This window comes from Brassica napus, chromosome A6 (genome assembly GCF_020379485.1).
Source record: "Brassica napus cultivar Da-Ae chromosome A6, Da-Ae, whole genome shotgun sequence".
Taxonomy (NCBI): Eukaryota; Viridiplantae; Streptophyta; class Magnoliopsida; order Brassicales; family Brassicaceae; genus Brassica; species Brassica napus.
The window spans coordinates 16,996,232-17,011,597 of NC_063439.1; the positions used below are offsets into that span (position 1 = coordinate 16,996,232).

General features: G+C 30.5%; 1 protein-coding gene across 1 annotated transcript; it reads right to left on the reverse strand.

Moving 5' to 3' along the window:
- Positions 1 to 7,435: 7,435 nt before the first annotated feature.
- Positions 7,436 to 9,290, reverse strand: LOC125575798. The gene has a single exon (XM_048734884.1). It carries the CDS (start codon positions 8,650 to 8,652, stop codon positions 8,002 to 8,004), a length of 651 nt encoding a protein of 216 aa, XP_048590841.1. The 5' UTR covers positions 8,653 to 9,290; the 3' UTR covers positions 7,436 to 8,001.
- Between the last annotated feature and the right edge of the window lie 6,076 nt (positions 9,291 to 15,366).

Consider the following 15,366-nt stretch of genomic DNA (forward strand, 5'->3'; position numbering starts at 1 on the left):
TATAAATGTCTTATTCTCTTCAGGAGAATGGATCATAAACAACTAGACGTGATTTATTATCTTACGTCAATAGTTCATTATTTTCTGAGTTTCAAAGAGACAAGATACAAGTATAAACTTCTTTAATCTCTTTTTTTAATCATGTGTCTGTTGGACAATATTACTTGTGTGAAAAATATATATTCCAATATATATGCATCATAAGAAAAAAAAAATCTTCGAGAAATTTTGTTTTTAAACTTAACATCCAACATAGTTGGCTTTATTTACAGACTTCAGGTCTTTGCAATCTTTAGATAGTAAAATACATAATGAACTTTAGGTAATCACTTCAGGTGATAATAACTTTCTTTATATTATTTACAGACTTCAGGTTTTGTAATCTTTAGATGTATAATATATAGTGAGCTTTGGGTAATCACTTCATGTGATAATACCTTTCTTTATATTATTCTTCAAGACTTATGGATCTTTTATGGTTAAGCCTTGAATTTAAAAACCCCCATATACAAAATGGTAATGAAATATGATCCATACCAACTTTTATGCAAATTACTTTATGTAATCATACTTTACTCAACCTTTGTATATAAAGCATGGAAAATAAGAAAATACTTATCTTATAAAGAGAAGTGCCTAAGCGATATGGGTTCCAACTTTTCATGTTTCTCGACATCTCACATGGTATCTTCGCTTTTACAAAGAATAAATAATCCTGATAAACTTAAAATTTGCTCATATAAATATGGCTATTGTGTTAGTAACAATCAATTTGATTTCAAATTGAGTCTATACCAAGACTACTAGTGATTCATTATTTTACTAGCAAATATCTAAATCTATATATAATATCAAAGAAATATAGATAAATAGATATTTAACATTGAATCGATAACTACTCAATCATTTTATTTTAACCAGTTTAGAAAAAGAAAACCAATTCAACCACGTACTACTCTTAGCAACCAGAATACATATACTAAAACATATGGCTTTTATGAGCATAAAAGGTTCGATTTCTCATCAAACAAAGAGGTGGGTTTAGCACACTAACGAGATATAGTCTCAACAAAAGCAAGACGAAACGCTTAGGGGTTTAGCACACTCACGACTAGGGTTTTTAAGATTTTGCTATGTGGCTAAGGTTTTAAATAACAACTAGATTTTTTAACCGCGCTACGCGCGGATAAGATATTATATGTATATTTTAATTCTAAAAAAATAATGCATAATATTGTATTATATTATTTAAAGAATATAAAATAAGACTACATAACATAAATATATATTTAAATTTTTTTTTGTGGAAATCATTATGTTGTTTGATTGTTGTACTTGATTCAAATATTTACATAGTTATTTGTGATGGATGAATAACTATATTTTTATTATCAGTAAATAATATATATTATATAATATAAGAAAAATAAAATTATTTACTTTTAAAACAAACTTGTCTCATGTTGGGGACTCGATTATAGACATATCATAGTCGAATAAGACACTTTTACAGTTATCAATCTTCTTAACAGTCAAGAAACAAATTTGAATATTAAAACATTATCTCATACAATCTCTTTGTGAAATAACTGCTCTGAAGAAATTGAATTTAGGCATAAAAAAAGGCTGAAAATGAACGTGGAGATGTGTTATCTAAGTCACCTTTACAAAATACTATTCATAGTTCATATATCATTTATGTCCATCCTATTTTTTTTGTCCATCCTTTCTTAAACATCTTGAAATAACTGATGCTAATTAATAATAAACTTTTGGCTGGAAAAAAAATCAAATTTGTCTAATTATCGCTTAATTTGTCTAACTGATATATATATATATATATATATATGTATTTCTCAATTCTAAAAAATAATGTATAATATTGTATTACATTATTTAAAGAATATACAATAAGACTACCTAACATAAATATATTTTTTAAATTTTTTTTGTGGAAATCATTATGTTGTTTGATTGTTTTACTTGATTCACATATTTGCATAGATATTTGTGATAGATGAATAACTATATTTTTATTATCAGTAAATAATATATATTTATTATATAATATAAGAAAAATGAAATTATTTATTTTTAAAGAAAGTTGTCTCATGTTGGGGATTCAGTTATAGACATATAATATTCGAATGAGACATTTTTACAGTTATCAATCTTCTTAAAAGTCAAGAAACAAATCTGAATATCAAAACAATATCTCATACGATCTATTTGTGGAATAACTGCTATGAAGAAATTGAATTTAGGCATCAAAAAGGACTGAAAATGATGTGCAGATGTATTATCTAAGTCAGCTTTACAAAGTACTACTATTCATAGTTCATATATCATTTAAATCCATCTTTTCTTAAACATCTTGAAATAACTGATGCTAATTAATAATAAACTTTTGGGTGAAAAAAAATCAAATTTGTCTAATTATCGCTTAAATATTTTATTAATATTGTCTAAGAAGCTTTCAATTGATATCATAGTTTAATTTTTATTAGTTTTTTTTGTTAATTTTAGAGTTTTTTGTATTTAAGATTTTTTCCATATTAAGCTTATATTTCTTTCGCATTATATATATGTCATAAAAATTACCATCAAATCAAATTTACTTATTTATTATTTTGTTTTTAATGAAAATACACTTTTTAAATAATTTAATTTAAAATAAAATTATATATTAATTTGTTGTATTCTAACAATTTGATTGATTTAATTAATTTGCTTTGGTGGATAACTTAAAAAGTTTTCATATGAATTGGGGAAAGTAAGCTTATGTTGTTATATTATATTTATTTGTGTATATGGAATCTATATATAATGCTAGTGTAATAAAGGAAGAACAATATTTTTTTGTAACTTCAAAAAGATACATTATTACAGTTTGAAATTATTCAAAATTGAATAAAATGGTAATTAAATAAATCTAATGGTTTTTTAACTTGTTTAGTTGGATTCTCATGAAAAGAAATCGATAGGTTAAACAAATGTTTCAAAATTTGTTGTGTTATTCTTTTGTCTATAAATTACAAAATTTATTGAATTGATATATTTAATTATTGCACCCTAAAATAATATTTTATTAAGACATTAGAGAACTATGTTTTGAGTTGTTTTGTCAAAATTGTACAAAAATCTATGCTTTTTCATATTTGTCACGAAAATTTATATGTTAAACTTACTTTAACAAAATTCTTAGCTTTGTCAAGAAAACAAAAATCTATGTTTTTTCATATTTGTCAATGTTCTAACACTTTCAAAGAATATATTAGCTTAGTCACTTATTTTTTTTTTTTTACAAAACAAAGTATCGGAGTCTTGAAAGTTGAATTCATATTATTGTAAATGTACATAAGAGTTTGTGATTACATATTTAGTGATTCTTGTATATGTGTTCAAGAAAGTTTCAATGGTTTAGTGGTATATGCCCTATATTTATATCATACTAACCCGGGTTCGATCCTTTCCTTTGCATTGTTTTTTTTATTTTTTACGAAAAAATAAATGAGATGACGTGGCAACTTCGGACTCTCTGATTGGACGATTTTTTGTGCCTATGTGGACACTCTAAAAGGAGCTTATATGCCCCTTTTAGTATAGTATAGATACTAAGAAAAGCTATTCGATGCAACCATAAACATGTCAGAACAGTGTTAATAACAATATGCAGCCGTATGGTTTTTTTTTTATTCGAACGGCTGTTCTGTTACTCAAGCTTGAGGTGGTCTGGGCACTTTATCCGATATCCGAAGTGGCACCTGAACCCGATCCAAAAAACCCAAACCGAAATCCGAACCGAAGTAGCAAAATACCCGAACGAGTATTGAATAAAGAGAGATTGGATACCCGAACCCGAACGGATAATATCCGAACCCGAATGGATATCCAAAAATAACCGAACATATATATAATTAACCTTCTATTTCTAGTTTACATCTCTCATTTTATATAAAATATTTATATTGATACTATACATACTTTAAGTTCATATGATATACATACAATTACAGAAAAAAATGATTTGCTACTCACTTAAAATGCATGTCAAGTTTTTTATTTCAAAAATTAACAAAAAGTTACATCCAAATTTTTTTAAAAAATAACTAAACTAATGTCTTTTTAGTTTTAAAATGTTATTTCCAAATCTATTAACCATTCAATCTATTAAAAATAAAAAATTAGTTAACTGAAAGTTATATTTTTAAATACAAGAAACTTGAAAAATGAAAATTTTTATTTTTATTTCAAAATCTAAATATCCGAACCCGATCCGAAATAACCGAATCCGAACTAAAAATACCCGAACCCGACCCGAAGTACAGAAATACCCGAACGGGTTCTACACCTCTATACCGAAATACCCAAAAATCCGAAATACCCGATCCAAACCCGAATGGGTACCCTAACGCCCACCCCTACAAGTCCCTATGGAAGGATCTCGCTATCTTAGCTAAAGAATCAGATGATACATTTTCTGAACGAGGAACAAAAACAATCGAGAACTCTGTGTATCTGGTTTTCAGCTTCATAAACTCCTCCAGCTTAGTAGAGAAATTTGGCCATGCTCCGGGGTCTTTGATCATCGAGATTAGGTCCTTACAGTCGGTTCCAAAGGATTGACATGTTGATACCTCAAGCATACACTCCATTGCCTAGGATAAAGCCTCCAGTTCTGAATGTAATGATGAGATTCGTCTACGTTGATTCCTTGCTCCCAATAGTTGTGTCACTCCTCTAGAATTTATCCATATCCATCCATAACCAATATAGAAAGCGTCTTGTGTCCATGATCCATCTATCATTCATCTCTCTGAAATTGGAGGCCCTTCTAAATTTTGTACACACTCCTCTTCCTCCATTCTTTGATTTGCTCCAAACCAAACATTACATTCTGATTCAACGTGTCTGACAGTTTCCAAAGGGTCCCTGTCTATTCCCCTGAATAGTTTATCGTTTCTTGCTTTCCAAATATACCATATGATCCAAAGATATGGGTCTTTGTCCAGCTCTGGATCTTCAATATCATTCTTTCGTCAGAAAAGGTAGTCTATATTTGTGAAATGACTTCCACTTGGAAATAATGCTGGTGGTGTTGGGGTTGTCGCGTGTGCTCAAGTCTGTATAGCTGGAGGACATTCAAAGATGGTATGATTTATAGTTTCATCCTCTGCACCACAACGAGGGCAATGGTTGTCGCATCTCATATGACGATGATTCAGATTACTTGTCACTGCTAACTGTCTAGATATCAATTGCCAAGTGAAGTGTGATTTTGGAAGGAACTTTTATTTTCCAAGCAAAAGCCTGGAGCTTCGTTATGCTGGGTTCCCGTTCCTCCAATTCCTCCTCCTTAAGAAAGTTAGTTGCCACCCAGTAACCTTACTTGACAGTGTACATCCCATTCTTCGTATAACTCCAGCAATATCCATCCCGTTGGTAATCTTGGCTTATGGCCAACGATTGAATCAATGGGATGTCATAGTGGTGGACATAGTTTTCTATCATCTCAGTATTCCATCTCTTCGGGTTTCCAATCATCAGATCACGTACAGGTATCATTGAATGAAGCACCGGTGCAATCGGCCTAGCTGGTCTTGCTGGTATTGTTGGGATCTAAAGATCTTCCCAAGTCATAATCTCATTGACAAAGTGTACCTTTTGTTTAATTCCCATTGTTATAAGTGGTTTTGCAGCCATTATACTCTTCCACCCATAAAAGGGGTTGTTCACCTCGTTTAGCTGCAATGGCGAGCTACATCAGAAATATCGTTTTCTCAGAACTCTTGCCAATGGCAATGCAGCCGTATGGTTTCAAACGTAAGAAGTACTAGATTTTGACCCGCACGCCCGTGCGGATGTATTTTTTTTTTTAAATATGATGCTATTTGATTTTTATGTCACTATTTAGGGTTGGGTAAAAAACTCGAATTCGAAGAATTGAACCGATCTCAATCCAAATAAATAGTACTAAAACCGAACCGGAATTGATTAAATATCTTAATTATTCAAAATTTTGGTATTTGAAGAACCGAAATCTAATCCGATCCGAACCTAAATATTTTGGGTATCCTAAACAGATTTATATACTTATATATTAATTATTTTTAGATTTAATATATATAAAAACAGCCAGAATATATATATGATACTTTTAAGTTCGCTTAAGTGCTTGAAAATATATACAAATAATCAAACGTAAATATCTTAAATAGTTAAAATATACTCAAAACTCCAAAAAAAACTTGAATAATTATTTATCCTCTATCCAAATATTTAAACCAAACCTATTTAAATTGGTTATCCAAATCCGAACCAAATCCTCAAAGATCTGAACTGAACACGAAATCCCAAAAAGACCCGAAAACGAACCCGAACGCCCACCCCTAATCTATATTTTATATATATATATATCCTATATGTGTCATCATAGGTTACAAAATATGTGTTATCATACCATCAAATAAGTTTTCTTGTAATTAAAAATATTTTATACAATCATATAAATAATCACATATATTATATTTTAAAATTTAATGTGAAATATAAAAACCATAATTTAAGTTGGTGTTTGAAATTGGGCTTTGTATTGTATTTTTCTTATATATATTGAAAACAGTTGTATAATAGTTATTGGAAAATATGTTAGTAAAAATCAAATTTTGAATATATGTATATTTTTGAATGAATTTTTGATATAAATTAATTTTAAATTATTATTTATTTGAATATATATATCAAGTAACATAGACCCAATATATTGTAATGGACTTCAAATTGTTTTAGTAGCATAAGCCCATTATTTTTTTTCCTAATTTACTGCTATCCATGTGTCCAAACAATACTATTTTTTTAACTACTACCCATATTGCTAAACAATCTCAATGTGTACTTCAACTTTAATAATATAGATAATAATAATATGTGATGCAGCCATATATAAAATTAAACCATCAAACATATGACTCGATGACATACCACTTGTTAAGCATTAAAAACATTGAACAATATGCTTTTTTAAATTATATTCATCCGTCAAAAAAGGGGAAAAATGAGTTAACCAATTATGTCTTTACAGCCGTAAATTATAACCAATATATAAAGCAAACTAGATGCAAAACGTTGAGAAATAATCATGGTGTCAAGTAAAAACAAACGATATGAACATGCAGCTATATTCAATAAAATATTTAAGATAGCTATTGGTTATGACTATACGCAGCTATATAAAATAACAATAAAAATATGAATCCATATGTAAGAACAATAGCGTATGATGACAAATTGCAGCCGTAATGAAGCAATTACTCAAACGTATTCAAACATAATTAGCGAGATTGAGTTTAGCTTATAACGTCGATACGATCTCATCAGATACAATGATTTTCATTCTTTGAAATAAGGTCGAATCAATATGGTCGACTAAGAACTTATTAACTCAATCAATTAAGTATGCGTATGAATTATGAATCCACTCTTACAAACCATGAATTGATAATAAGCATGATTTGAAGAAGAATTGAACATAAACTAAAAATATATCAAGAATAAAAGTTTATATCTATTAACTCAAGATCGCTAGAGCTTCGTGTTGATATCATGTTGTAAATAAGAAGAGAAGAAAAAGAATTGATGTGTTTTATTCCATGAAAAATGAACTCATTATATAGAGATATAATATGAAGGTTTAGCTTGGAAACCAAGTACAAGTAAATCTTGATGAACAAGAATTTCTATAATCGACATCACAATATTCATAACAAAAAAAATAGATTTAGAAAATAATAAGTTGGAAGACATTAATGGAATGAAAAAAATCATTGATCATCAGTATTTTGTTTTTGAGCATTTAATACAATGTTGGACCCGGAGTCATATGTTTTATTGGTTCATCATTCAATCCGGTTTTTAAAACTGTAGTGAAGAAAAGCAGTTAATTGTTTTTTCCTATTTAATTTTTTGAATTGTTTTGATCCATCAAAACTATATTATCTTTTATCAAGAAACACAAGTTAAGCTATTGATGAGCTTCTCTGAATGATCCAACCATTTCATCACAACGTAATTTTTCACTTTCTTGTCGTCGCCTCCAAATATATTGCACAAAGCCTCAACATAGTAAGTTGGGAACTTCCCGTTCATTTTCAAGAAGAACATAATAATGCGTGTCTCGTCTCTGCATAACTGGTCTTTCATAACATCGAAATGAGATGTGTGGGAAGGCGAAGGAGAGAGTGATAGAGCAATTTTTCTTCGTATGCAATCTTCCACAGGGCTCTTAATCTTGGTTACCAGGGTGGTTCTTCTCATGCATGTTAAGCTATTGAAGAGCTTCTTGGAATGATTCAACCATGTCTTAGTAACGTATACCTTCACTTTCTTTTCATCATCTCCAAATATATTGCACAACGCCTGGACGTAGTATGGTGGGAACTCTTTGTTAAGTCTCAAGTAGTACATGATGGCTCGTGCCTCATCTCTGCACAATTCGTCTGACACCTCGAAATTAGATGTTTTTGAAGGAGGAGAGAGTGACCGGGCAATGTTACTTCTTATGCAAGCTTCCAGAGGGCTGTGCTTGGCTAAGGAGATAACAGAAATGGAAAGAACGACTAGGAAGAAGACAACGGAGCTCTTGGAGGTCTTCATTATTGCTTCTAGTTTATCTGTGGTGTTATAAGAGGGAAAAGTGCATGAACATCTATATATATGTTAGAGATTAGCTGAAACTGTAAATTGTCAGTCTTGAAACTTATTTCACATTAACTTCGTGTTCCATCGATTTTAAGTTGATATCAGTTTAATTTCATTTATGAAATTTTCATTAAGCCTGGCTTTGAAGACGTTTCGGTGAATGTCTTGGCTTTTCAACTGCAATTTTTTTGGTCCAATTCTCAAAAATCCTTATAAGTAACTTTACCACATACATTTTTTTTGACCCAAACCCAAACTTATGTTTATGTCGATTTTGATTTAAGATAATCTAATACATTTGCAAAGACTCAAATCCGTAGCTAAAGTTTGTGATATGTCAAACCGTTTTAATGTATTTCATACCTGAATAAGTATTTTTTTCACTTACAACCAAACCTGTAAGCTTCTCATTTATGCATTTAAAAAGATCATAACAAATATATGCATGCTATTTGTTTACAATACATGTGTGTAATGATTCTTGGTAAAATCTGGAAACGTTTAGTGCAACCTGTATTGGCTAAATCCGACCATATATATGAACACGTCTTCGCAAATTCTAGCTTCATATGCAATATATATATATATATATATATATACAGTTTGCTAGTTATGTTCTTGTTATTTAAAGGACTAGAGGATCTGCGAAAATTGATTCATTCTCAAAGCAAATGGCTTACGATGACTTTTTGTTTCTTGTAATTTTCCGTGTCGACCAGAGAAAGAAGAAGTTTACATGATTGTAGTCTCTTTGTTCTAACGATTTTAATGAACAAATTTAGGAGTTATGATATTAGAAAGTGTGCTTTTGAGCACAGAGATTCTCCTCTCTTAATTGTCTACTAGATCTTAATCCGCGTTTTGAAACGCTTACAACGCGCAAAATATTTTATAATTAAATATTTCATTACCAACGTTACAAATATTTTATTAATTTTTATGAATTCTTTTCTGTTTAAATCAACGCCTTTATATCCAACGTTAAACTAGATCAGTAGACGAACCGGTGAATTCGATGATCCGATATATAATTCAGTTTGGATTTTAATAGATATCTATTACTTAAAAACTCTATAAAACTCACCGAAACATCTGCTTAGGACTTGAGGTTAATAAGTTGAACTGATGGATGACTGATACGTAACCCAATTTTTAATAAGTTGTTATTTAAAAATTTAAGTTAATTTAATGTTTGCATTAGATATTTAAATACTATTTAATTTTAATATTTCTATTATATGTTGTAACTCCAACTTGCTATAAAAAATTGTTTAAATTATTATTTTGTATTTATGTAAAATGAAAAAAATAACAAAAATATATTTAAAAACTTTACTATTTTCAAAATACCTTTTTGTATTTTTAAATTGATATATATATAATCATATATTACAATTAATTGAACTATTGATCTATGGTTCACCCAAATGTCCGGACCGAATCTTAAAACTTTGATTTAAACATATTTTTACTTTTTTATTTTCTTATAATATACATTAATTAAATTTTACCTAAATGATATATGACTTATATACTAATTCTTTATATATTGATCTTATCTTAAAAGCTAATATTATTTATTGTATGTTCTGTTACTTTTTATTAGGGGTGGGCACTTTACCCGATATCCGAAGTGGCACCCGAACCCGATCCGAAAAAACCGAACCGAAATCCGAACCGAAGTAGCAAAATACCCGAACGGGTATTGAATAAGGAGAGATTGGATACCCGAACCCGAACGGATAATACCCGAACCCGAATGGATATCCGAAGATAACCGAATATATGTATAATTAACCTTATGTTTCTAGTTTATATCTCTCATTTTATATAAAATATTTATATTGATACTACACATAATTTAAGTTCATATGATATACATACAATTCCGGAAAAAATGATTTGCTACTCACTTAAAATGCATGTCAAGTTTTTTATTTCAAAAATTAACAAAAAGTTATATCCAAAATTAAAAAAAAAATAACTAAATTAGTGCCTTTTTAGTTTTAAAATGTTATGTCCAAATCTATTAACCATTCAATCTATTAAAAATAAAAAATTAGTTAACTAAAAGTTATATTTTTAAATACAATAAACTTGAGAAATGAAAATTTTAATATTTTTTTTCAAAATCTAAATATCCGAACCCGATCCGAAATAACCGAATCCGAACTAAAAATACCCGAACCCGACCCGAAGTACAGAAATACCCGAACGGGTTCTAGACCTCTATACCGAAATACCCGAAAATCCGAAATACCCGACCCGAACCCGAACGGGTACCCGAACGCCCACCCCTACTTTTTATTATTTGTTTCTGGATTTGCAAAAGTGACGGACAGAGACAGCATAACAGCTGTAACTCTTGTTTTTATTCTATGACTTTGTTTGATCTTTTTAAATTAACAGTTTTTGCTTGTTCCGTAAGTTTTGATATCCATTTGATAATACCTGTAAAAATGTACAAAATGAATGTAGGATTACTTCTTCCCAGAGAAAGAGAAGGATTCACAAAAGCCGCATGTTACAAAGAGCATTACAATTTAGCACCCTAAAACAAACATTAAAAGATAACAATATTAAAACTCCACGATATCTAAAAATAACAATATTATGGTTTAAAGTTTCAAAGAGTAGTATATGAAATTTGGTTATCCTTTTTGTTTGAAAAAATTATCTACAATGTTTCACAAAATTTGTCATTGAATTTCTTCCATGTGTGAATGACATTAACTTGAATGCACAAAGTTGTTCTGAAGCTTAATTTCAGAAAGATATGACAATACTTTTTTAGAAGACATTTTGTATGAGATATTGTTTTTACTCTCGTGTTATACATAAGGTTGAAATGGTTGTATAAAAACTAACCCAATCCGACCCAACCCATAAACCTAAATTTAATATGGTGGCAACATCACAATCGGTAACATCACAATCGGTGGCAACATCACAATCGGGTTTAATTGATTATAAACTTAGTTAGTGGGGTCATTCTGTAGTTTAATAAACCTAAATCCAAATTAACAAAAACCAACCTGACCCAACCCATAAACCCTAGAATATTTTATCTCCAATTCGATTTCATTACATGTTAGGGTTCATATCGATTTTTAAAACAGAAAAAGACAGAGAGAAAGAAAGAAAGATGAAATTTGGCGAAGGATCGAGAAATAAGCGAAACAGCAAGGCACCTGAAGGGAATGTGCTTTGTTACTGTGGGTTGTCGGGCAAGATCTCTCAAGCTTGGATAGACAAAAATCCGGGTCAAAGATCCTATGGGTGTGAACGATTCAAGGTACAAAATAATTGTGAATCCTGTATATATTATTATGGAGTACCTTGAGAAGTTTTGAATTTTTTTCTTTGTGTTAGAGTGGAGTTGAATGGCTATATCTCTAAAATTTGAAATTGAATCCCTTTCTCTGTTTCTAATACCTCATCGTGATTCTAAAATTGACTTCCTCTTTGTCTCTATTACGAAGAAATCGATCTCTTATCTATCTCTCAAATCTCTCTTTTATTGAAATCCCTAATTTTTTTTTTCTTTTGAACCCTAAGTAAATCAATTTTGGGGAAAGAATAGTTATGTAGTTATGTCGGGTCGGGTTTATGGGTTGGGTCGGGTCGGGTTTTGTTAATCTGGGTTTAGGTTTATTAAATTACAGAATGACTCCACTAACTAAGCTTAAAATTAATTAAACATAATTGTGTTGTTGCCACCATATTAAGTTTAACTTCGTATATGTGGCATGTATTAACATAAACATTGTGTAGTTAGTGACATATTCCAATACTTTGGATGGTTTCCACTATATTAGACTATACTTCGTGTAGGTGATAAACTTTTTTTCTAGTTTAAAATATTACTTAGAATATACCACTTTAATGATCAGCATATATTTTGTATCAACATTGTTACAAACTATGCGCTTCAAATAACAAATATAGTTAGTTAGTTGTTCAAATAGATATATTGTTATTAGATATTAACTTTGTGTTTGTGAAGCTACTGTTTGAATTTGGTATGGAAAATTAAAACTAATAAAAGCAAAAGATTATCTTGCATTTTATTCCATAAATGGTGTTTTGAAACTGGGTTTATGTAGATAGGCTAACGATATTGTTAGTTTGGATTTTATCATATTTTTATTTTTTGAAAATATAGTAATACATATATCCTATAAATAGTTTGCCAGCTACACGAAGTATAATCTAATATGGTAGAAACCATCCAAAGTACTTCCTCCGTTCCTTAAAGATATATGTTTTAGAAAAAAAAATTGTTTCAAAAAGATACATTTTTTACTTTTTCAATGTATGATTTTATGAAAAATTGTAAGTTTCAAAAAAATTAATGGTGTTTATTGAATTTCTATTGGCTAAAATTTATGAAAAATTGTTATTCACAAAAACAATGCATATTTAATGAGTTTTCTTAATATATGTGAAAAATCTAGAATATGCATCTTTTAAAAACAGAGGGAGTAATAGAATATGTCAATAACTACACGACGTTTATGTTATTACATGCCACATATACAAAGTAACAATTAATATGGTGACAACATCTTAATCAGATTTAATTGATTTTAAGCAAACTTAGTGGGGTTATTATGTAATATATGAAACTTTCTTCTTTGACTCGAAAGCCAACAAAAAAAAAATTGAAGAAGAGGAAAGAAAGAAAAAAGCTTTGATTTTAAAGTGCTAATTGATTCAACACAATGCCAAGCTTTAAAAAACTCAGGTGTTGGGAGAGCCTATCAAGTGCTAAGTGATTCAGCACAACACCAAGCTTATGATGCATTTGGAAAGTTTGAAATTGTGAAGAGAAGTGAGGAAATAGGAACATGATCCTATATTTATAGTGTTACGGCTCGAAAAACGAAAAGACAAGTACAAAACCTATAATGGTGGCACGATTTTCTGCCTTTCGAGGAGCACTGACTCCACTTCTCGGACTAAACCAAAATCTGGTTTATGAATTAGAGCAGTATGATTAATTTAAACCAGGTCTAGGATAGTTCACGGTGAACTGGATCGCAGCCTACTAATGCGCCGAGATGGAAGCTTGGATTCATTCGAAAGGCAAGTGCTGAGATCTTTACTCTTAGAACATACTCTTGCAAATTCATCGAGATTGATTTTGTCTCTCGCGATAAGCTGGGGGTTTATTGTTGGATGGATTGCATCCATAGGACAAGGCCCATCGAGTAAACAAATGCCAACCTAATTGACTTAAAAGCGGTCAAAGAAACATGCTGACTTGGAGGAAAAAGGAAAAAGTCAACAATAAAAGGAGAAGACGAAAGACCGAGATGAGACATTTACAAACAGATCAATAAATGTCTTTCAAGATAACTCACCATCTAAATTGTGCCTTCAACTCGTATCTGTTTAATTCAAATTAAACAATTCGAATAAAAATAGTGGGTATGAACAATTTAAAAAATAGATTTAAAAAATAATATGATGGAAGACATTAATGGAATGAAAAGATCATTGATCATCAGTATTTTGTTTTTGAGCATTTAATACAATGGAGAATATTATAGAAATATATATACATATGTGATTATAACTATGTATATATTTGTCGTGGTGTTATTAAAAGTATACATATGATAATAGTATTATAAGTATACATTTAATAATAGTGAAAATTATAATTAGAATTTGGTTGAACTGGGTTGAATCATGACTAATATGTTTTGTCAGTTCATCATCAGGTCTCGTTTTCAAAACAGTAATGGAAAAAACTATATAATATTTTTAATATAACATTTCTAAATTGTTTTAATCCATCAAAAATTATATTAATTATTAAAAGCCAAAAAAAATGTTATTATTATTAAAAAAAATTATTGATTCAGTTGGCTTTGGGCTAGTAGTTTGTTCATTTTAAAATCACAATTTGAAATTTCCCAAATATACAGATATCAATCCTTAGATTTTAAAAAGACAAAAATATCTCTGTCTTCTTTCATCTCCCGTGTCGAAAAAAGAAAACCCTAGTAGCCGCTTTCCATTTTTTCAGCATCGTTAACTTTTGGAGCCAAGTGTTTATCTTGCGAATGACATTTCTAGATACAATTGAAAGACTCTGTAGTGCTTTTTTGTGGTCGGGTGATCCTAATCAGACTCACAAAGCTAAAGTTCGTTGGGAGGACTTGTGTTATCCTAAGTCGGAGGGGGGGGGGGGGGGGGGGGGGGGGGGGGGGGGGGGGGGGGGGGGGGACTAGGGATAAGGAGACTCAGGGATTCAGTTAGGGTATTTGCTCTCAGCTTGATCTGGTGCATATTTAATATGTCAGATTCCTTGTGGGTTTCATGGACTAGGCATTATCTCCTGCGGCATAGCTCATTCTGGGATGTGTGTGACGAGTCAACGAGTTCATGGATATGGAGGAAGCTACTTAAGATGTGTACTCTGGCTTTTCAGTTCATCAGGGTGGAAGTTGGTAATGGGGCTAGAGCTTTCTTCTGGCATGATGATTGGTTGAGAATTGGCAGACTTATTGATGTAACAGGTGCAACTGGCACACGGTATCTGCGGATTCTTTGCAGTGCAAGGGTTTGTGATGCCGTTCGCCAGAACCAGTGGAGTATATGGGGCCAGAGCATCCGCAACTTCCAGGAGCTTCAAGCCAAAATTCAAGCAGAACCAGT

Coding starts and splice junctions, on each gene's coding strand:
- LOC125575798 (XM_048734884.1), bottom strand. CDS start 8,652: ATGAAGACCTCCAAGAGCTCCGTTGTCTTCTTCCTAGTCGTTCTTTCC.